This window comes from Gobio gobio (genome assembly GCF_949357685.1).
Source record: "Gobio gobio genome assembly, chromosome: 21".
Taxonomy (NCBI): Eukaryota; Metazoa; Chordata; class Actinopteri; order Cypriniformes; family Gobionidae; genus Gobio; species Gobio gobio.
In genome coordinates this window covers 44,579,650-44,604,591 of record NC_137117.1, presented here as the reverse complement: position 1 = coordinate 44,604,591, position 24,942 = coordinate 44,579,650, and the positions used below count along the sequence as shown (strand labels likewise).

At 38.8% G+C, this 24,942-nt stretch overlaps 1 protein-coding gene across 1 annotated transcript; it reads right to left on the bottom strand.

Annotated features, from left to right (window-relative positions):
- Positions 1 to 3,535: 3,535 nt before the first annotated feature.
- On the bottom strand, positions 3,536 to 24,719 carry slc6a1a (solute carrier family 6 member 1a). Its single transcript, XM_079801777.1, has 15 exons — positions 24,512 to 24,719; positions 23,949 to 24,253; positions 23,724 to 23,855; positions 23,343 to 23,443; positions 23,136 to 23,245; positions 22,906 to 23,038; positions 22,556 to 22,690; positions 22,372 to 22,475; positions 20,916 to 21,040; positions 20,688 to 20,800; positions 19,152 to 19,283; positions 18,956 to 19,058; positions 9,209 to 9,309; positions 5,829 to 5,996; positions 3,536 to 5,684 (listed from the first exon to the last, which is right to left on the bottom strand). Exons 2-15 carry the CDS (start codon positions 24,181 to 24,183, stop codon positions 5,238 to 5,240), a joined length of 2,139 nt encoding a protein of 712 aa, XP_079657903.1. The 5' UTR covers positions 24,184 to 24,253; positions 24,512 to 24,719; the 3' UTR covers positions 3,536 to 5,237.
- Between the last annotated feature and the right edge of the window lie 223 nt (positions 24,720 to 24,942).

Below are 24,942 nucleotides of genomic sequence, written 5' to 3'. Positions count from 1 at the left end.
GGCCACAATATCATGGCCACCAACACAACTCAGCAAAGATTGTTCTTGCTCCGACTTTAACTTCTGGATATTCGGCAGCGGTGCCACAACGGAATGAATGGCTCCGCTCGCATCTTTCTCTGCTGCCATTAATGAACTATAACTCAAACTAGCGCACAACATCAACGTCATCGCTCTCAGTCACTCCCTCTGTTCGCTAATTGGACCGGTTAAAATTTGATCAGAGAAAACTGAGAAAACAGAGATAATTTACTCACTCCCATCTCATCCAAGGTGTTCACGTCGTTCTTCAGTCGAAAGGAAATTCCGTTTTTTCAGAAAAACATTCCAGGATTTTTCTCCAAAATGGCAAGCAACAGTTGAAGGTTCAAATCAATGCAGTTTCAAAGGAAGGGCTTCAGAGGCTCTGCGCGATCCCAGACGAGTAATAGGGTCTTGTCTAGCCAAACCATCGGTCATTTCCTTAAAAAAATACAAACGTATTGAAGTCCATTATGTGGAGAAAAATCCTGGAATGTTTTCCTCAAAAAAATGTTTTTCTTTTTGACTGAAGAAAGACATGAACATCTTGGATGAGATGAGGTGAGTAAATTATCTGGAAATTTTGAAGTGAACTAATCTTTTAAACCTAGTCCCAGAATAAAATGAATGTTTAAGCAGTTTTAACTGAAAGCAACTTGCACTGACGTATCTTAAAATATGTTAGTGCCATAGCTTTGTCTCAAGATGCACACCAGAAATGTTATTTTCTGAAGCATGTTTATAAAAGCTACTTAAATGTCCTAATTAAACTAAGGCCTAATCTTGGTTTAATCTAAGCCCTGTCTGTGAAACTGGGCCTTAGTGTTTAATTAAACGGTGATTGAATTACAATGAGAACCGAATTAATATATAAATGATTCAGAATTAATATTTAACACCTTATAAACTATTCGTCCACCGATAAGTTGAGGGTATAGGATATATAATATCATTAAAGTTATGATGACTGTTTATGGTAAACAAACTACCATTTGTTACCTCGCCACTGTTTATGGCGAGGTAACAAAATCGCACAGTTAAAGGCAGTAACTTGTAAACACACAGCACACGACACTTGTATATGTGAAAAATCAAACAACTTTATTGAACTAGTCTAATCTAACGAAAACACACACACACACACACACACACACACACACACACATTCATTCATAAAATGACAGGGAAATGTGATATTGTTAATGGAGGAGGAATGTCTAGCGTTAAACACTATTTCTTGACCGCAACCTCAGAGAATCAATAAACTTAGTTTGTTTGCTTAGTTTGTTCGTTTTGCACCAGTTCAGCATTTCCTGATGGTGTCACCATCAACTGATGATTTTCTGTCTCTTCAGACACAGTAAAAGTGTCAGGGGTCAGGAGCCGAACTACAGGAAACACTGATCACCGTAACGTTTGTTCCACTTCAGTGATTCTGTTCGTAACTTCAGGTGTTGTCACTATGGTCACACTGAGCGCTGTTCATGAAACAGGGGATTTTGCTGTGTAACATCCAACCTTAAGACATTTTAAGACAAAAATGTAGTGATCTTTAATATTTAAAGGACGTTTGAAGATTGTTGTTCAATGGATGTTTTCTGCCGACAATGAGAACATTCGCCAAACACTAATGACAGTACACTCTAAAAAAAAGGTTCTACTGTATATTGCACCAAAAATGGTTCTTGGCTCATAATCATAGGGGAACCTTGTTAAGTGTTATATAGCACCAATTTTGGTGCTTCAGTGGTTTTCAGCGGTTCTTCAGAGGTTCTCCACCGGTTCTTTGACTAAGGTGCTATATAGCACCACTAACTATGGTGCTATATAGCACCGCTACCATATACAGAACATGTTAAGATATGGTGCTATATAGCACCAAAAGTGGTTCCTCTATGATTACGACAAAGAGCCATTTTTGGTGCCATATATAACCTTTTTTTTTTTTTAGAGTGTGTGTGCGGTATCAACCTTTACAGAAATTAAGAGAAAATTAGGAACAAGAACTATGTGACAGGCTACAAAACTTTCCCACGTTCTAAAGATGTTCTTTTAAAAGAGCAAACGCAACCTTATTAGTTTGAAGTTTGTTGTCATTCTAAATATTTAAAGAATGTTGTCCTTTCTCTCCCAACATTATGACATTTAAAAAACCTTCTAAAAACAACGTATCAATAATGTTTTTGTGCTAACCTTTTGAGAACATTAATAAAGACCAGATAACATTGAACAAACATTCTATTAACGTTACTGGAAGAATAACTTTGAGAGAACCTTACCAGAACGTTATGAGAACGTTTCCTGTTGCTGGGTCAGCAGGTCTGCCAGGAGGGTCTAGATCCACTGACTGTGCTTGGTTGAAAGACTTGAGGCCTAAGCTCTGCTCCAGCTTGTGTTCTAATCCCCTTTATGCTAGAAACTTGACATTACCGGCTCTTTTGATAAACTGTTTGCGATGTTTCTCATTTGAGGGTTACTTTGGATAAAAGCATGAATAGATGAATGGTACTCTTACTTTGACTATCTTGTTGTTTAAATATATTAGGATAATTCTTGTAAATAGGAGTGTTTGCCACATATTTTTTTCAAGCTCTTGATTGGTCCATTAATTTGACCACATTTAATCCACATTACAATTGTGAACATATGCAGATATCACAAGCACACAAAATACATCATCTTACATGTTTCTTTTAACTTTTATTTCATTTTGTGTCTCAATTTTTAGTATCTTCTTTTCACCTATTTAAAGCAACACATTTTAATGAATTAATCTGACTTGAAGAACAGTGGTTTTGAATCAAATTAGCAAACTATTTTCAGCAGATTCATTAGACAGAAATACTTCAAAAGAATGATTTTTTCACAAAAACGTCAACATCATTGTACAGCTAGTTTAGCAATCAGCATAGACATAAACTTTAATAAATGATATTGCCTTTCTTGGCAAAAGAACTGCATTTAAATGTCATAAAATGAATCATTCTGCCACAACCTCTATTGTGTTTAATGAACAAAATTACATTGCATATATAATCAAGTAAATCACACACACACACACACACACACTTAAAATGTATGGTAACAAAATGAACATGCCGTGTTAAATTCACTGGTTGGTTCATTTGTTTCTGATTAAACGTGTTAACTGCTCAGCTGGCACGATCACTGCATTTGTTGAATTGCAAACACTGCTCTGTTTTCTGCTTATTGTTTCTTTCCTTTGATAATTACTCACAACACTATGAGTACCTGCAAAACAAAATAATACCACAGAAAGAGCTGGAGTTTATGGTTATGCATGTCCATTCATTAGGGCCTCTGTATTTTGAACATGCTCATTCTTTCAGCCCAGTTAATTTCTGCTTATTGGTAACTGACTGTAGTGTATTATTTGATGTCTTTATTTGTAGCATTTTTAAAGGGATGATGTTTGAAACAATTAGGTTGTCATACAGATTCCTAATGAATGGCTTTAGTGAAGACTGAGAATCAATGCACAGATTATAGACTACGAATATTTTCTCTTTATTCATACATTTTACATAACAATCGTGCTTTTTCATATGACACCATTTAAATACATGTCCTATGTTATAATTTTAGGCAGTGTAACAGTTAAAAATATACAAAACAATATTATTTCTTACGAGACATAAATCCTATTTGTTTTATAATCCTTTTTATAATCATCACTCATAATTTCCATAAGGTATTTGCTTCAGAGATCAAAATATTATTGCAGAAAACAGCAATTGTTTTTCAAATATTTCAACATTTAGACAAAAAACTTAATGGAGTACAGACATTCACGGTTACATATTTTACACAATACAATTTTACAATAAAGTTCCAGATAAAACTGCAGTAAAGTATCTTTGTACAAAACTCACAGGACATAGCCATTTCACATTTTATGTAGGTACGCATCTCCTCTTAGTAAACATGTTTAACATGACCGAATACTTTTCGCATGTAGCTGCCTTTGACTGAAACTGTCAGCACATCATTGCCCTGTCGTCGGAGAAGTCTCTGTACTCTAGGTTTTTGTGCTTTTGTTCTTTCTGGGGGGAAAAGAGGGGCAGAAAAGCCCTAATTCTATTGTAGTATATGCTACTTCCTTAAAATATGGTATTAACTATTAAGAAATATTTTTTATCCTTTTTCAAAAAGGTATGGCACAATATAGTATAGTGTAAACCATTGTTATCGATCGAGTGGCCGGTTCGTGTGTGCGTTTCTGCTTTGTTTTAACGATTCAACATTTTGGCACATGAAGTAACTAATGGTCATGCAAATTGCGACTACATAAATCACAGGCTTAAGGAGCTGATATGCACTCAGGGTCAGAGACATATCTGAGTTTTTTTTTTTTTTTTTTTTTTTTTTTGTGGATATTCCTGAGGGGACATGTAAACAGGACACTGAATTGACAGCACTCATCAGTAATCTGTAGAATAATCAGCAAAAATGTTCACCCTGTGTTTTGCAGTGTTCAAATGTTCTGTATTTTTGTACCCTGTGCTTTACAAACTACACACTGCCACGCATAGATTCGTTTTTGCTTTAGTCTATGATTTTGGTCCTTGGTCTCAACATTAAAGTACAAAGCATTCAAAAAAATTATTCTAAAAACCACATACAAGTATTTTCTCTTTTTTTTAGCTCAGAAAAGAAAAAAAAGTAACAGTCTCTCTCAACAAAAATATTCAACAACACATAATGGGTCATCGAATACAAATTCAATGCGCTTCAGACACAGGGCTTGGTTCATGCACCTTAGTTTTTCCAAATGACCCACAATGTAACATAATCGTAATCAGTTTTTCTTTGATACTCACGGACTCCCTCTGTCCCAGTGCAACATTGAAACTGTTTATACCTCACATAAATAGCTTATGCATTGCAAAACAATGCACTGTCCTTAAATCTAACTCACAGTATAACCTTAGTAGAGACAAATTCACATAATACAATAAGTCATTTTTTAACACTGACACTCTTTGCTTCACATTTGGAAAGCTTACAGAGTTTGTGTGTGTGTAAGTTTTTCAAATGCAAGTGTTTGTTTGTGTTTTTTTTTTATATCAGATTTTATGTTTAGTTTGATTATTTATGACCCCTGGAGGTAGATGATTCTATTACTGTATAAACATGGAAGTCTTCTGTGTTGTTAATCTTTGATTGCTCTCTGCTGGGGTTCACCTCTACTGCTTTTAGACATTGGCATCGCTACCAGGGTTAGTTGGAGATGGACTCTCAGCCTGCGGTTGCGGTTGTGACTGCGGCTGCGGTGGTGATTGTGCTTGCTGTGGTGCCTGGTCCAGTTGCTGCGGTTGTTGTGGTGATTGTGGTGATTGTGGTTGTTGCGGAGCCTGGTCCGATAGCTGCGGTTGCTGCGGTTGTTGTGGTGATTGTGGTGATTGTGGTTGTTGCGGAGCCTGGTCCGATAGCTGCGGTTGTTGTGGTTGTTGTGGTGATTGTGGTGATTGTGGTTGTTGTGGTGATTGTGGTTGTTGTGGTGATTGTGGTGATTGTGGTTGCTGCGGTGATTGTGGTTGCTGCGGTGATTGCTCTGGAAGCTGTGGCTGCAGCTGCTGTTGCTCTGGCCCATTCTCCTGAGCACGCCTCACTGCTGGAGGCTGCAGCATTATCCTGAGCCGCTGAAATTAGGCCCCAGAACCAGCACCAGTCAGCACAGATATACCATCTATACCATCTATACAGATATACCAGATATACCAGATATACCATGCCTGTTCTAAATACATTGTTCATTATTGTATAGGTAAATGAAAAAAAGTTACCTCCTTATATGTCCCCTTCAGGGTGAGGAACATGTAGCCCATATAACCAGGAATGAGAACCATAGAGGATAAAGCCATGAGCCAGCCCACTCCTTGCCCCCATTTAGGGAACACATAGTTGTTCATTTTGAGAGGAACCATTTGCACCGCGCTGAAGAGGAACACACCCTGCAGGGAAGCTCTGTTTAAAAATACTGCAGTTTCACATAATTACTGTACACCACAATCTGTTACAATTCTTACTTAAAGGGTTAGTTCACCCAAAAATCTAAATTCTGTCATTAATTCCTCACCCTCATGTCGTTGGACACCCGTCAGACCTCCGTTCATCTTCAGACACAAATGAAGATATTTTAGTGTAAATCTGATGCTGAGAAAGGCCTCCATTGGCATTCAGTACATTTACACTCACAAGACCCATAAAAGGCACTAAAAACGTCGTTACAAAGTCCATCTCACCACAGTGGCTCTACAATAATTTTACGATGCGACGACAATAGTTTTTGTGCGAAAAAAAAATCAAAATAACACCTTTATCCAGCTTGTTCTTGTCTTCCGTGTGTGTCTCCACGACGCATGCGTGAGAATATGACGCAGATCCGGCGTTCGGACACATGACCCAGAAGAGATTTGTTTACAAGCAGAGGAAGACGCGCGTATCTCAGCTGTTGAATTCTACATTGATCGTGCTTTAGGTCTCGGCGTAGTTCTCAAAATGAGACTAAAGTGTGCATTTCATGGATTCCTGAACGCCGGATCTGCGTCATATTCTCGCGCATGCGTCGTGGAGACACACACAGAAGTCGAGAACAAGCTGGATAAAGGTGGTATTTAGATTTTTTTGCGCACAAAAACTATTGTCGTCGCATCGTAAAATTATTGTAGAGTCACTGTGGTGAGATGGACTTTGTAACGACGTTTTAAGTGCCTTTTATGTGTCTTGAGAGTGTGAATGTACTGAATGCCAATGGAGGCCTATCTGAAGCCTTTCTCAGCATCAGATTTACACTAAAATATCTTCATTTGTGTCTGAAGATGAACGGAGGTCTGACGGGTGTCCAACCACATGAGGGTGAGGAATTAATGACAGAATTTTCATTTTTGGGTGAACTAACCCTTTAAAGTGAAGACTGGAAGATTTTAGTAACATGGTACCACTTTATATTAGGTGTCCTATGCACTTACATCAAAAAAATAAGTACAGTGCACTTGTTCATATTTTATTGCAAACACTTGCTATTGAGGTGGATATGGGTAAGGTTAGACAGGTTTGCTGGTATTGTTAGGTTTAAGGGTGAGATAAGGTGTAGGGGGATGTCAACAGTGTAATAATAGATGCATTCAGAATTGTATTACAGATGTAATTACATGCAGGTATTTAAATTGTTTTTAAGTACAACCCCAAATCAGAAAAAGTTGGGACAGTATGGAAAACGCAAATAAAATAAAAAAGAAGTGATTTCTAAATTTACTTTGACTTGTATTTCATTGCAGACAATATTAACACAAAATATTTCATGTTTTGTCTGGTCAACTTCATGTCATTTGTAAATATGCTTCCTTTCCTGTCATTCAGACCTGCAACACAAAAAAGTTGGGACAGGAGCAATTTAGGGCTAGTAATGAGGTAAAATGGTTAAATAATGATGTGATTTGAAACAGGTGATGTCAACAGGTGATTGTAATTATGATTTGGTACAAAAGCAGCATCGAAGAAAGGTCTAATCCTTTAGGAGCAAAGATGGGCAGAGGATCGCCAGTTTGCCAACAAATACGTGAGAAAATGATTGAAATGTTTAAAAACAATGTTCCTCAAAGAAAGATAGGAAGAGATTTGGATATTTCACATTCAACAGTGCATAACATAATTAAAAGATTCAAGGAATCTGGAGGAATTTCAGTGCGTAAAGGACAAGGGCGCAAGCCTAAGCTGAACAACCGTGATCTCCGATCCCTCAGGCGGCACTGCATCAAGAATCGTCATTCATCTAGAAGCCATATCACCACATGGGCTCAGGACTACTTTGGCAAACCTTTGTCAAGTACCACAATACGTCCACAAATGCCAGTTAAAACTGTACTGTGCCAAAAGGAAGCCCTGTGTTAACAGTGTCCAGAAGCGCCGTCGACTTCTCTGGGCTCGGAGGCATCTGGGATGGACCATCACACAGTGGAAACGTGTACTGTGGTCAGATGAAGCAGTATTTCAGGTATTTTTTGGGAGGAATGGACGCCGTGTGCTCCGGACCAAAGAAGAAAAGGATCATCCAGACTGTTACCAGCAACAAAAGCCAAGGTCTGTCATGGGATGGGGTTGTGTCAGTGCCCTTGGCAAAGGTAACTTGCACTTCTGTGAAGGCACCATTAATGCTGATACGTCCATGCATATTTCAACAAGACAATTCAAAACCACATTCTGCACACATTACAAAGTCCTGGCTGCGGAGGAAGAGGGTTCGGGTACTTGACTGGCCTGCCTGCAGTCCCATTTTGAAGCGCAAAATGCGACAACGAAGACCCCGTACTGTTGCCCACCTTAAGACTTGTTTGCAGGAAGAATGGGACAAAATTACACCTGAAACACTTCATCACTTGGTGTCTTCAGTCCCTAAAACATCTTTTAAGTGTTGTGAAAAGGAATGGAAACATTACAAAGTGGTAAATGCTTTACTGTCCCAACTTTTTTTTTAAATGTGTTGCAGGTCTGAATGACAGGAAAGGATGCATATTTACAAATGACATGAAGTTGACCAGACAAAACATGAAATATTTTGTGTTCATATTGTCTGCAATGAAATACAAGTCAAAGTAAATTTAGAAATCACTTCTTTTTTTTTTATTTGCGTTTTCCATACTGTCCCAACTTTTTCTGATTTGGGGTTGTACAATGTAAAAACATGTATGTGCACAATAAGTGCATTGTATCTAATGATTAATTTAAATGTTAGTACATATAAGTTAATAAAGACACCTGATATAAAGTTGGACCAGAAACATTTGGAATACCAGTAACACTTTAGAATAATATTAAGTCATTCATGAATAACTACACAGGAACAAATGAGTAATGCATTATTAACATTCTAGTAACTACTAATAACTAATAGCTAACAAGAAACTGAATTAGGCTGGATAATGACACTAACTTTGCAACATCTGCACTGATATTGAATTGAATTGCATCAACATTTAACTGACTTGAGCTGAATAATGACACTATTGCCTTCAGTTCATCTGCTTATAGCTGAATTGAACTAAATTGAACTTTCATAATTTATGCACTTTGCAATATTAACAGTATTATTTTCCAGCTTATTAATGAGAAGCTGTTTTATTCTTCATGTAATGTCACATTAAAAAGATTAAAGTAGGTTACTTACAGCAACAACTAGAGGGGTGAAGAAAACCCAGCACAGTTTCCACCATATACAAGGCTTGTATCCAATCATTTCCTGGATGTTATCATAAAACTTGTTCACACCTGAAATTACATTAAAATAAAAAAAATTATTGACGGAATAGACTGGAATACATCCATCTATCAATCAATTCATCTTTATATCTCTAACATTATTGAGTATTCAAGGGTACTCAATTCAATCTGAACCGAGACATTTGTTGTGTCCGAAATCGAATACTCGAAAAACATACAAAAACATGTTACAGTAATAAGCTTACTTTAGAAGTAACCAGCTACTAATAAGATTTAATGAGATCCAATAAGAAAAATTACAAGAACACCATTGTCAAAAGTTGTGGCATTACTTTACTCTGGCATTACATCCACATCCCTTTGATCCCGATATACAACTGTTATCAAAAATATAGAAAACTAAACATTTTCTTACGACCTTATTTTGACAACATTACATGAAATAGAATTGTATTTGGGTAATTGAAGCTACACATGAATAAAATGTATTATTATGACAATTTTTGACAGAATCATGTTGTTTGTAGCATTTTAGAATCCAAATCATATGACAAATCATATGCTGTCGTAATTCTCTTTTTATTTGCTTCATGTTTCATGTACAGAAACGTTTCTCCAGGCTAGTATGTACGCAAAAGAACACAGAAGTGTAGTGGCACTTTTCCGGGGTTATGATGAACATGAAATATGAGTGACATATGATCTTCCTCTGAGTGATAACAGCGATCACAGAAGTGAAAACAGCACTGGAAGCGAATATGCTCACCAGATCAATTTACATAAAGTTCAATGTACACTTTACTATTGAAGTTCAATCTACACTTTACTACCCCATGAGCCCACGGGCGATGAATTGTAAATGGCGGTGAAATGATGCAACTAACACAGAGGGTCACATGACAGTGACAACATGGTGGATGTAGTATGTCCAAATTTCATTCATACTACTCACATTCATAAAACAAACGATAAAACAATGATAAAACAAACTTTTTATAATGGTCATGAAGTATGTTTCAAACCAAAAGCAGTACCTACTATATGCAGTATCATTTTTGGATGTATTGTAAGCATATGTGTAAGCATATGTCGAAAAAGCTTGGGGTGGATGGTTCTTTAAAGGTCCCATGGCATGAAAATTTCATTTTATGAGGTTTTAATATGAGTTAATATGAGTTCCCCTAGCCTGTAAATGGTCCTCAAGTGGCTAGAAATTGTGATAGGTGTAAACCGAGTTCTGGGTATCCTGCTCTGCCTTTGAGAAAATTAAAGCTTAGACGAGCTGATCTGGAATCTTCCCTGTATGCCGTCATACGGGGAAAGGTTACCTCCCCTTCCTCTGCTTTGCCCGCCCAGAGAATTTGGAGAAAATGGATTCAGTTTATCAATCACGATGTCAGCACAAGCTTTACAAACAGACTTTTACCATATGGATTCGACAGCACCGCCACAAACAGTGAGTAACAGTGTTCATTAATGCCTGATCTGTGATCAGTAATTTTGATGTGTAGCTTATTATTCAAGTTCACACAGACTTCGTCTAAATCGTTTAATACTGTTTATGCATCCGTGAATCAAGCCAGTGACTAAACGATCAACTTCACATCGTTTCTCTTAGTAGCATGAAACAAATCTGTTATTTAAATTTTGATTAGATGCTAGATTAGCGATCAAAGAACACTCTCTTTATAATGTTCGGATCTGTCAATCACACGTCACGAGTGTATCTGCACACTTGCCCAAACTGCTGTTATAACTTGCCCAAACTGCTGTTTTGCTGCACAACGAGGCTCTTACTGTATTCATATCGATGTCGTGTTTGCTGTTAGTTGTGGTCAAAGCATTTTGTGAGAGAAAACACACTGCAATGACGAGATCACTGCCTTCACACGATCAACAGACTGCCTGTGTACTCAATGCTGATTACTGCAGCCTTTCATGTGAGGGGAAAAGATCTAAAAATGAAGCTATAATCAACACTTTCACGATTCTTTCATCTTTACAGCTGTAATGGTAAAAAAAAGGGTTCCACATGTTACAAAGTTCGTAGAATAAGAAGGATGACGACAGGCTCGGCGTGACTGGGACTCGTGTTTATTCAGAACTCTCAGATACAAACAAAATAAACTTGCGCCCACAGCGCTCTCAACAACTCGGTACAATATAACTTTTCCAAGCAATCTTCCTCCAGCTCTCGTCTTTCTGGTCTACAAGTGCCCAGTCCGTCTCTCTCTGGCAGCGCTTGCAGACCTCGCTAAACCACGCCCCCTCCGCCACATAATCTAATACTCATTTCAAGTGCAAAGATGTCAGCCAATCACAACAGTGGGCGTTTTCACTGAAGTCTCACATCAGACACGCCTCTTGAAACAGAGCATTCAAGCCAGAGGGCTAATATCAGAATAGAAAAATGCCTTTTGTTTCTAAATTATGACATTTTATGATGTAAAAATCATACTGACTATATAAGTACACCTCAGGAAACATAAAATAATTAAAAAAAATCCACGCCATGGGACCTTTAAAGGTGTCATGAAGTGGCTTTTTTTTTTATACTATTGTCTGAGGTCAACTTATGACGCTTGCGTGGTTTTTACATTCAAAAACATTATAATGAATAAGAAATAGCCTCAAAACCAGGGTAGAAAATAGCCTATCTCGAGAAACACTAGGTTTTGATGGGCGTGCCGTGCTGAAGACTTGGAAGTAAACGCCCACGGCTAGGATTGGATATCAGTTTAGCCTATTTAATGAGCTTCAGCTGCCCCGTGAGTACACAAGGAATTGTTTTAAAAGCGTGTGGAGAAACGGCAACCGAAATGATTCGTCCGACAGGGCTCGCAAAATATCTTTATCAAACAAACAATGATTTATCTCTCATCCACCCGCGATTGATTGGAATGTTATTTTTGTATTACTTTGCCCGCCCGATCGGTGGATATAAGCGCGAACCGTGCATCACACACACACCAAGTACGTTGCATACTGCATGATCAAAACTTCTGCGATTGTATTTTTCCTTCAAATATCAAGTCAAGAGAGGAAACGCACATCAAGAAAGGAATGTTATTTCACTATTTAAGATAGCCAGTCGGCAGGCCGGGCTTATGTTTTGGAAGCCCGTCTGGAAAACACATAGCCCCGGGATGTTAGGCTTTGCGAGCCCTAGCCCATACATGTCCGAGTCTGATCCTGAATCGCAATGAACCAACAAAACCACAAATAAAGGTTTCTTCAGCCTGTGACAGCGTGCTAAGGTATGTTCAGTTAGACACGTACACATAATCAATACTATACAATGCAATACTATCACATATAAAAAACATTTTTACTCACATAAATGTGTTGCTTCATTAATTCATGTAATCTCATCCTGTCTGCAAATCCAGTCTCTTGTTTACAAACGAATCCGTGGTTAAATGGAACAGGAACAGACGCGCAATGTCTTCCCCACGTGAGCTGGATATTCATTAAAAATAAAGTTCATCCATGCATTCATAATATTGGAATCCGAATTAAGCTTATGTGGTATGTTCAGAAATTCTATCCAGTTTAGCTCCATGTAGGCTTGTGTTATGTTAGATGCATGAGTCGGTGGGCTGGGCTCCAGAATCAGGCGTTGTTCTTCTTCTGGTGAGCTGGTGGCAGGACGAGACTCAGATGATCAGATGGATGGAGACTGGTGACATAAGACAGAAGACTGGAGACAGGAACTGGACGATGCGGTAGCACATAAGTAGATCAGGTAAGTAGTCAGGTATGTGTTCGTTGGTCACGACGAGACCAAACAACTGTGGTGAGGAAAGTAACTACTTAATATAGTGAGTGAGATAACGAGGGCAATAGCTTGCAGGTGCGGGTGATTGGGGAGTGTAAGCAGGTGTGAGCCAGAGAGGATGATGGGAAGTGTAGTGCTGAGGAGACAGGCATGGTGAATGAAGCTGGTGAGCCGGTGACACATACATTTTCAGAAAATGTACAAAAGCTGTCACTGGGGCAATACCTGTCATGGTCATGTTCTGTTTCTCTGTCTTGTTTAGTTTTAGTCTTAGTTTTCCTAGTTGCCGTGGTCTCTAATTCCTTTGTTTTTTGTCTTGTGTTAACATTTATGGATTGTTGTGTTTGAGTTATCTTCCCGGTGAATTAAGCTACAACAACCCTGTTACAGAACACAAGACCGCAAGATTGGATTATCTGTGAATTTAAACAATGGATATTGCCGCAGTCCATCTCCTCCCGCTGGAGCAGAGGGATTGGTCCTGCGAGGATCACACAAGGGACTTTCTCGATCTGGCATGCCTCACTCATTTTCCAGACCACTTGCAAGTGGTCGAAGGCACACCTGCCCATGGATGGTCCTCGAGGGAGTTTCACAGAGTTCATGGAGTGTTTAAACTCCCCATTTACAGTCTGCATCACAGACGAAGACTGGAAAGCTGAGGTACACACACTCAGCTGGGTTACTGAGGAGTTATTGTTTGGTCAGCTGGATGAGGAAAGGTTTGCTCAATAGCAGTCACCGCTGGTCCCATCCAGTACCAAGTCGTCTAAGTCATTGCTGGATAAGCCTAGTTCCAAGTTGTCCATGTCATCGCTGGTTAAACCCAGCATCAAGTCTACCAAGCCCACACCTCTACCTTAGTCAAGCCCGCCTTCAGCTCCACCGTGGACCTCCAGGCCTTTGGCATCACCCTGGCTCTTCAGCAACACCTTTGTCTGTGTCCCTGGTTCGACCTGGTCTCTCCACCTAGGCTCCACCATGGCTCCCCCCTCCATCGGTTCCACCGTAGGCCATCCTGTCATGGCTCTGGGTCACACCATCATCTCCTACCTGGCCATCATCTCCATGTTGTCTTTCTCTGCTTGCTGCTTGTCCTCCTTCAGAGCTCCCACCATCCTGCCCTCCTCAAATTTGAACTATAGTCTACATAGCGCAAGTACACGCTTTCCAGTGGGGGCTAGGCGTGAGTTATGCCACGGTCATGTTCTGTTATTGTTTAGTTTTAGTCTTAGTTTTCCTTGTCATCATTTGTCTGTTTAGTCATTCATTAGTTGCCATGGTCCCTAATTAGTCCACACCTGTTCCCTTGATTACCTTCCTCTGAGTATTTAAGCCTTCAGTCTTCCTCAGTTCTTTGTCTTGTGTTAACATTATGGATTGTTGTGTTTGGGTTATTTCCGTGTTTAATAAAAGTAGTATATCTTCATTCATTCTGCGTCACGCATCTTCCTTGTTGATTAAGCTACAGCAACCTCATTACAGAACCCCTTTAAAAGGTAAACTTGTCTACCTTATTTACCTCTAAAGGCTGCATATTAGTACTGTACCATACAGTATAAGTGCCTAAATGGTACATGTTAGTAGTGATGGCGAAGTGAAGCTTTCTGAACCAGTGAAGCTTTCAGCACAATTGTATCAGAAAAAGGTTCATTACTCGAAGCTTTTCAAATCAGAACTCGACGAGGACCTCTGCTGATGAAAGTGAGGGAAAGCGCTGTGTCGCAAAATTTTTGCAACCATTACCTTAGAAGCAAAAATTAATTAATGGATAGATGAATGAATCAATAAATTAAATACATGACAACAATCTGTTCCATTGCATACTCCTAGTAACTCAAACCAATTAAGATAACATTTTGTATTGTGAATGTGGACATTTTTCCTGTTTGTGAACAAATGAAACTCATGAATAAAGGATGTAGACTAAATAAATGCAGGTGCATGGACACAAATAAACACACACACACACACACACACACACACACATATATATATATATATATACACTCACCTAAAGGATTATTAGGAACACCATACTAATACTGGGTTTGACCCCCTTTCGCCTTCAGAGGGGCCTTCACTAAGGGGCCTAAAGTGTGCCAAGAAAACATCCCCCACACCATTACACCACCACCACCAGCCTGCACAGTGGTAACAAGGCATGATGGGTCCATGTTCTCATTCTGTTTACGCCAAATTCTGACTCTACCATCTGAATGTCTCAACACAAATCCAGACTCATCAGACCAGGCAACATTTTTCCAGTCTTCAACTGTCCGATTTTGGTGAGCTTGTGCAAATTGTCGCCTCTTTTTCCTATTTGTAGTGGAGATGAGTGGCACCCGGTGGGGTCTTCTGCTGTTGTAGCCCATCCGCCTCAAGGTTGTGTGTGTTGTGGCTTCACAAATGCTTTGCTGCAGACCTCAGTTGTAACGAGTGGTTATTTCAGTCAAAGTTGCTCTTCTATCAGCTTGAATCAGTCGGCCCATTCTCCTCTGACCTCTAGCATCAACAAGGCATTTTCGCCCACAGGACTGCCGCATACTGGATGCTTTTCCCTTTTCACACCATTCTTTGTAAACCCTAGAAATGGTTATGTGTGAAAATCCCAGTAACTGAGCAGATTGTGAAATACTCAGACCGGCCCGTCTGGCACCAACAACCATGCCACGCTCAAAATTGCTTAAATCACCTTTCTTTCCCATTCCGACATTCAGTGTGGAGTTCAGGAGATTGTCTTGACCAGGACCACACCCCTAAATGCATTGAAGCAACTGCCATGTGATTGGTTGATTAGAAAATTGCATTAATGAGAAATTGAACAGGTGTTCCTAATAATCCTTTAGGTGAGTTAATATATACATACATACATATATATATATATATATATATATATATATATATATATAGAGAGAGAGAGAGAGAGAGAGAGAGAGAGAGAGAGAGAGAGAGAGAGAGAGAGAGAGAGAGAGAGAGAGAGATTTAATAGGTTCACATAATTGTCAATAACAACAATATTTTTTAACAACTTAATTTTTTCAATACTTGCAATTGAACAAAGTTGGGGGAAAAAAGTAGGCTGGCTTTCACCCAAATATATAGTATAAAGGCTGCAGAACAAAAGCCGAATATATTATCAACCTTATTGGGCGAACTCAAATGAAAGTGTTCCCACATTTCAGAACCATGACAAAGTCCCGCAACAATAAACTAGCGCAATTTAACAGTTTTAACAACCTGTGTCGTGCATTTTTAAACCTTTTTGAATCAGTCACGTGGGTGTGTGTGAAACGAAGCTTTGGATGTCGTTGGTCACGTGATTTTGGTAGAACGAATCAAGCATTGATACAAAGCTTTTTTTTTAATACAACGTTATCATATCGTGAGATGGCGGAGCAGAAGAAGAAGCTGAAGAAGCTGATCGCTTAAATGATCTTGCTCGCCTCAATCTGCTCAATCCCTAAACAATGTTAGGTTACACTTTATTTCGATAGTCCACTTTAAACATTCTACTAACTATGATCAACTTTGCAACTACATGTCAACTAACTCTCATTAGAGTATTAGTTGACTGTCAGTAGACTGGTAGGTTATGGTTAAGTGTTAGGGTTCGGGTTAGTAGAATAAGTTGAATTGTAGTTTCCCAGTTACTTATAGTCAGTAGAATGTCTGTTGGGGGACCAACAAAATAAAGTTTTAGTAAATATTAATCAGACAGTCTACAAATACTCAATGACAATTAGTTGACATGTAGTTGCAAAGTTACTTATAGTTAGTAGAATGTCTAAAGTGGACTATCAAAATAAAGTGTTACCCAATGTTATAATGGATTATTTCACATCCAGAGGTAAAAGATCGGATGATGGAGAAGTTACTCTAGAGGAGTCAGTTTAGCTAAGCACCTTGGTGTGCTGTGCTTGCTATTCTTGTATAGTTGTGCGATCTAAACATACAATGGGCGATTAAGTTTAGAGACTGCCCATGATAAACAATGGAAAACGTATTTCACTACTTATTACGTTGCTGTCCTCTTCAGGGTAACATTAGCTAGTCCCTTTGTGTAGTGATGCAGCTTATACATTCTAGTTTTAATATTTTCATTATAGCGATGAACACAGAAAAAAATTCAAGACTGGTTGACAACCTATTTGTTTTCATGCCAAGAGTTCAACATATAACATCCAGTCATTTTTTTTTTTAGATAAAAAGGTCTGGAAATGTTTCAAATATAAAGGAAACAATTATTGATTTGCCATTTGACGCAGCAGTGAGTTATAATGCACTTATATATATTTGTTAGAGGTTGAATTCAATTCAAATACTGCCAAACTGCCTATACTACTTCTGAACAGGATGTCTACTTCATATTATATTTTTTAGATTTTCATAAACAGTTTTTCTATTTTACATTTACAATTTATTTCACTTCTACAATAATCTGCCATGTGTCTTCTTTAAAACAAGACCGACCTTACGTCTATATTCTAAAGCATCCTTGAATTACAGCCATTTAAGTTTGGATAGTGCATTTTCATGTCTATGAGAAAAAGGGGGGTGGTCGGGTGGACGGTTATTTAAACCTGTTTTTCTCACAAATATATTTGGAAAGGGCTTAACCCCAGCTTTCATATGATACCAGAAGCTGTAAGAGGTAACATTTCACCATGTGATGGGTTTTCGTAGATCACATCACAAATAAAATGTAATTTGAGCTAAATTACCCATAGAACATGGAGGTGATAGAAAAACTTGAGAGAATGAAATTGAATTAATGAAATGAGAGAATCATATTAAATATCTAGACGTATACTATAGCCCTGTGGAGTCTGTGGACCTTCATCTCAGTGAAAAATGATTTAGTAGACCACAAAGATTTAAAATTGAGTACTCCTGATCTAGAGAAAAGACCTGGAAAGTCATTCATTCTACAAAAAAAAAAAGCATGATATGATGATTGTGAAGAGGGTAAACATGATAAGGACAGAAATGGTTGAACTGGATTCAAAATTGTGAAGGCTTCATTGTATATCAGCCACATGACTCTCAAAGATGAGCAGCTAATACAATTTCCCAGATTTGATTTCCCTTTAAGCCAGGAAGATCTGTGGAAAAACAGGCCCCTCCCTAGAATGCCACACTAGCAGAAAGAAAAGCTGCTAAACACTGAGAAATACCAATTGCCTTAGTTGAGGACCAAGGGAAAGCAGAAGCACCAAAGATGGCAATAGACATATCAGGGGACATATACAGAGGTAACAATGTCAAGTACTCAAGGTACAGAGACTCTAGAAGAAAGCTCATGAGACTATTCAGTACCTGCAGGCAGCATCAAACACTACATTAATAACCAAGTCATCAAGAGTAATGCCCAGAAACTGGCAGAAAAAGGGCAGTGGTGATGTAGCAATTACAAATGAACAGGTAGCAAATCCCATACCAAAAACAGGAAAGCAGAGCTTGAGAAATAGAAGCGATAGGCAAACCAAGACCAACGTAGTGCTGAAGGTAGCAAATGAATGAATGACTTATCGATATCAATGAATGACATATCGATATCATTGAAAATTACAATCTTAAGTACTATTTTTGTCTCCTAAGGACACAACCTATAATTTATGATGGTTACCAACTAATTGGCATGGTAAAAAAAACCATTGCACATACATACATACATACATACACATATACATGCAATTAACAAAAATATACAACATACAAATGTATACAAAAGTATTTTTTGCAACAGTAATGGCATTGTCATTTTGCATTCGGAGCGGGCCTGTCCCACCGGATGCTCTTTTGTCGTGACAGAATTATTGATGATTATTTATGACTGATTTTTATAAGGCTGTACAGTGCAAAAGAACGAGTAAAATGCAAAATAAAGTGTAACAGGACATAAAAAAGACTCACCATAGCACCAGGAGATTGAGATACACTCAAAGAACACCAGGAAGAGCAGACACATCCCACTGGCTGAGTAATAGTCGAAGAGTTTAAACACATAGAGGCCACCCTAACACAAGAGAAACACAAGCGTGTACAGTAATGTGAGTCTCTAGCCTGCGATCGTCATCACCTCTTCTGCTTTCATTCAAGTCTGATTTACCTGTGTGATATTGGACAACCCAATGGCGTAGGACACAATGCAAACACATGCAATGAAAATCTCTCTCCTCTTCCTGAGCACGTGTGGGAACTCATCCACCAGAGCAGTGATGAAGCCCTCCACTGTGCAGAACTGCAAAACAATGCCATGCTGCTGTATTATTGCTTTTATATAGCAAAATTGTTGAAAGGTTGTTTCAAAATGTTACTTTCAGTAAAAAATGATTGTGATTTTAACGGTATTTTACTGTAAAAATGCTACGGTGAAAAACAGTTAATTGGTTAACAGAAAGTATCCGTACTATATACGGTGAATAACTGTAATAGATCTAACCTTACATTTCATTCCATTTCACAGTAAAATACCGTTAAATTAAGTTTTTGTCATTGTGTAATTTACAGTGAAAAACCCGTAAATTGACATTCCCAGAATTCCCAGCGTGACACTTCGCATTTGATGTATTTTCATTGCAATAACTCTGTTTCTTCTTTGTTTTTTCTAATCTGTTATGTACATTAGGGTTTTATGTTATATCTGATGTTGTTAAATTAATGTTTATTGCATTTGTTAGATTTAAGTTTTACCATGATGGTGTTTAGTGTGTGTGTGAATGACACTGAGCTCTTCTATATATTAGTATTGTCCTCTTAAAAGCTGCTTGTGATGAGCTTTGATTCATCACGTGATTCTCATCTCCACTGTGATTGGTGGTTGTCCGTATATATCAAAAGTACATAACAGATATTAGTATTTCAAAAGGTTGGTAATTTAACATTGTTTCAGTTAATGAAATATGTTTTTTTTACCGTAAATTGTTTACAGTGTAAAAATAATCATTACAATATAAACCTTTAAATGATATGGTTTTGAACTGTAAAAGAAAACATTTTTAAACTGTAATTATTACATTATAAACCTTTAAATTATATGGTCCTGTCCCTAAAAACCTAAAACTTTACTGCCATATTTTTTACGGTAAAGTTCTGGAAACCACAGCTGCCGGTTTTTAACCGTAAATTTTACGGGGATTTTTTTTACAGTGTGTGTGCACAGGTGTGTGTGTGTGTGTGTGTGTGTGTGTGTGTGTGTGTGTGTGTATCAGCTACTACATAGTGACTTTGAGCATGACTCATCCAATCAGATTTTAGCTTTTTTATTTTGGTTTTATATGGCTTTTCGAAAAAAAAACTAACAACAATAAAAACCAACACAACTCGCTGACATTAAAACATTTTCAATTTCCTGAATTTTATATTTCTTGATGCCACAGGGTTGGGATTCAGTTTGGTTTTATTTAAACATAGCCACTAAACAAAACCAAAACTCCAGCTTAAGTGATAAAGACCATCAATTTAAAATCATGTACCTCTAAAGGCAGAAATCAGCATCAAAAGATTTGATTGGGCTCAAGGCTAATCAAGTTTTGTAATGCTCCTTATGTTTCCCCGTGGCCACCAGAGCCCGCTCCACTGATGCTGGAGCAGATCTCCTTCACTTCTGTTTCTAGGTCAGAGCTTGAGTATGTGATATTCTCACCTGACTGTCGATTCCCAGCATCAGCAGCATGGAGAAGAAGAGAATAGCCCACAATGGTGAGACGGGCAACTGCGTCACAGCTTCTGGATAAGCTAAAAATGCCAAACCAGGACCTGCGCAAGCCATGAAAAAAATAAAGCATTCAGTTATCTGAAAGAAATGTCTGGATTTGAACTGATGTAACTTTTCGAAAAATTATATTAGAATTATGTGAAATGAATTAATTACCGGATGCAGCTACATCAGCTATTGGTCTCTTTGTCACATGTGACATGAAGCCCACAATTGAGAAAATCACAAATCCAGCAAACATACTAGTGAAGGAATTTATACAGCACACGATGATAGAATCCCTGCAGGAAAAAAAAAGGGGGGGGGGGGGGTATTCTGTCTTCAAACGTGCTACAAGCATCTATTAAACATTCTCTTAACTGACCTGGAAGCTGCACATCCATTTGGCATTTAAGGAGAAGTTGGATTATGTAAGCGCAGAATCAACTGTTTAATTTGATACTAAGTCTCGCTATTCATAGGTCTGATAATGGGAACATCATGATAGTCAGTCACAGTTAAAGGGTTAGTTCACCCAAAAATGAAAATTCTGTCATTAATTCCTCACCCTCATGTGGTTGGACACCCGTCAGACCTCCGTTCATCTTCAGACACAAATGAAGATATTTTAGTGTAAATCTGATGCTCTGAAAGGCCTCCATTGGCTCAATGCACGGTTCACTCTCAAGACCCTTAAAAGACACTAAAGACGTCGTTACAAAGTCCATCTCACTACAGCGGCTCTACAATAACTTTATGAATCGGTGACAATAGTTTTCGTGCGCAAAAAAACCCCTAAATAACGACTTATATAGTGATGACGATTTCAAAACACGGCCTCATGAAGCTTCGAAGCGTTATGAATCAGTGAGTCGATTCAGCGGTTTGGACCGTTATGAATCAGTGAGTCGATTCAGCGCTTTGGACCGTTATGAATCAGTGAGTCGATTCAGCGCTTTGGACCGTTATGAATCAGTGAGTCGATTCAGCGGTTTGAAGCGTTATGAATCAGTGAGTCGATTCAGCGGTTTGAAGCGTTATGAATCAGTGAGTCGATTCAGCGGTTTGAAGCGTTATGAATCAGTGAGTCGAATCATGATTCGGATCGCGTGTCAAACTGCCAAACTGCTGAAATTTGGCGATTCAAACCGCTGAATCGACTCACTGATTCATAACGCTTCGAAGCTTCATGATGCTGTGTTTTGAAATCGTCATCACTATATAAGTCGTTATTTAGGGATTTTTTTGCGCACAAAAACTATTGTCGCCGATTCATAAAGTTATTGTAGAGCCGCTGTAGTGAGATGGACTTTGTAACGACGTCTTTAGTGTCTTTTAAGGGTCTTGAGAGTGAACCGTGCATTGAGCCAATGGAGGCCTTTCAGAGCATCAGATTTACACTAAAATATCTTCATTTGTGTCTGAAGATGAACGGAGGTCTGACGGGTGTCCAACCACATGAGGGTGAGGAATTAATGACAGAATTTACATTTTTGGGTGAACTAACCCTTTAAGGCTGACTTCAAGCAAACATTATTCACAGGTCATAAAGTTCAAATCAAAGTTCAGGGGCCTGAAACGGGGTCGAGTTATGCTGACTGATTTGAAAAGATGATGTCTGTGTCCTTCATACCTGTACACGTTGTTATTGAAAGGGTTGTAGCTGCCCAGAGCAATAAGGGAGCCTAGACCCAAACCATAGGAGAAGAAAATCTGTGTTGCAGCATCCAGCCAAACCTGAGATGTAAAATCAAACTATTTAGCAGCTAGACTGGGTTTGTCTGAGCCTGTTTGAATGATTAAACGTATGAAATTACCTCAGACTCCTTCAGCTTCTCAAAATCGGGAGTGATATAGAACTTTATTCCCTCTTTAGCCCCAGGAAGGGTCACTCCGCGGATAAACAAAATGAACAGCATGAAGTACGGGTAGGTGGCAGAGAAGTAAACAACCTGCAAAACATGGAGTTCTCTATAAAGTATTCCCCACGTGTATTTGTTCAGCATGTGTAGAAAAACAAACAGCAGGAAATATTGTGCATTGCTTTCTCATAGAGCCACAGTGTATTGCAACAATGTGTGCTTTACATTCGATGTGGTGAAATTATTACAAACTCACTCAAATTCCAGACCGAATCCCTGAAGACAGACCAACAAAGACATCTCACCTTTCCAGTCCAGCTAACACCTTTCCAGATACAGAAGTACACGAGGACCCAGGCAATGGCCAGTGTTATTGCAAGTGGAACACGAATTTCACCAGGTTTTTCTAAGCCATCAGTCATTTGATGCACATTGCGTCTGTATAAGCACATCATGCAACACAATTACACTTGACAACTGGACACATTTGAATGTACAAAGGTCAAAAAAAGATCAATATTTCGTCAAATCTTACTCCCAAAACTCCATGACAGCACTGGTGAGATTGGTGGTGTCTACTATGCTGTAGTTTGTATAGCATCTGTCTGTATTCCATGGATTGTTACACGTTTTCCATGGAAGCTCCTACAAAGAGTAGAACAATGCTTTACATTTTTTCATATTTAATAAAACCCCCAGAATATTTACCTAAACATGCCATTTTGCATGCAAGCACGCTTACAGTGGTAAAGGAGTTGTATAAGTAGTACAGGGCCCAGGCAATGATGACAATGTAGTAAATGTTCAGCCAGAATGAGAGAACAGCAGCCGCAAGACCAACACCTGTAGTTATGACATATCGTGTTATAACTTAAATGGTCAAAGCCAGCATATCAAATACGGCTTTTATGCAGCATTGCAGACATTAGATCATTTGTCTTCAATTTGGAAGATCTAGCATCTTCAGAACAACAGATATCAGTCAAAACAAACTTAAAAACACAAAACCCATGCGTTTAAATCTACTCATTTATTGAAGGTCTCACCAAACACTTCTAGAAACCAGCTCGAATTAAGTAATGGGGCAGATGAGAAAGAAAAGTGCTGAATAGAAATGATGTACCTTTGAACATTGGAGCTAGTTTCCAAACCCCAAGGCCGCCAATGGATGAGTATTGTCCAAGAGCGCATTCAAGAAAAAACAGAGGAACTCCCGCAAAGAATAGCGTCAAAAAATAAGGAATCAAGAAAGCCCCTGGAATCACAGAAACACATGAAGTGGGGCTGTGCACAGCAACACAAAACACACACACATCTCAGACTCTTGGAGAAGGGGATTTGCTCTTACCTCCGCCGTTTTTCCCGCACAGATAAGGAAATCTCCACACGTTTCCCAGGCCGATGGCGTAGCCCACACATGACAGGAGAAAATCAAATTTCCCACCCCAAGTTTCTCTGGCTGGAATGTCTTTCTTCTTCTTCTCTGGTTTGGCGTCCTCCGATTTGGGTTTGTCGTTAGTTGTGATCTCGTTGAGTTCCGTCACAACTTGTCCATCGGTGTTTTTGGTGTTGTTTGTCGCCATGTCTCCGATTTCAGACAGCGGTAGAGATCCACACAGACCCCCGATCGAAGTCGACACAGTCTCGGTTAACCTGAAGACACCGAATCACACGAAATCATTGGGTTTCTCAGTCCGCTGTTTGAATTCGAAGGCGACACACACAAAACACTACGAGATGTGCCGAAAAAAAAAAAGAAAAAAAAATTCTCTTTCGAACGATCAGCTTCTCAATTTCGCTTTTTGTCAGTGTTTTGATTACTATTGTTATACCCCTTTAAATGAATGCATATAAACACACACACACACTCACTCTTATTTGGACATTTTCAAATCATTTAAATCTACTTACAGTGATTTTGGATTCTTTTCCGAAGGGAATATGTCCGTGTGTCATGCAGGGATGTGTCCGTAGATTCCGCTCTTAAGTTGTAAACTTCCAGTATGACTTGGCACATAAAGGAGTGTTGTGTCCATGTAAAGCGGTCCTGCGGGAGCTGTCCACGGGCGAGCGGTGCTGAATCCGCCGAGCAACGACTGTCTGAGAGCAGCAGCTACTCAACATTTCCAGAGCGTCAATGTCATGTGAAAGTCAACACCCCCCACCAACAGCCCCCAACACACACACACACACACATTTTCAGGTCAGGCACGCAAGTCTTTACCTTATGTGCATATGGTTAACACAAAAAAAATGATTCTGATCTCAACACTTTGGAATTTAAATGCAAAATAGAGACTATGAGCTATTCATAAGTTATGTTATTCCCTTTGATTTGAAAT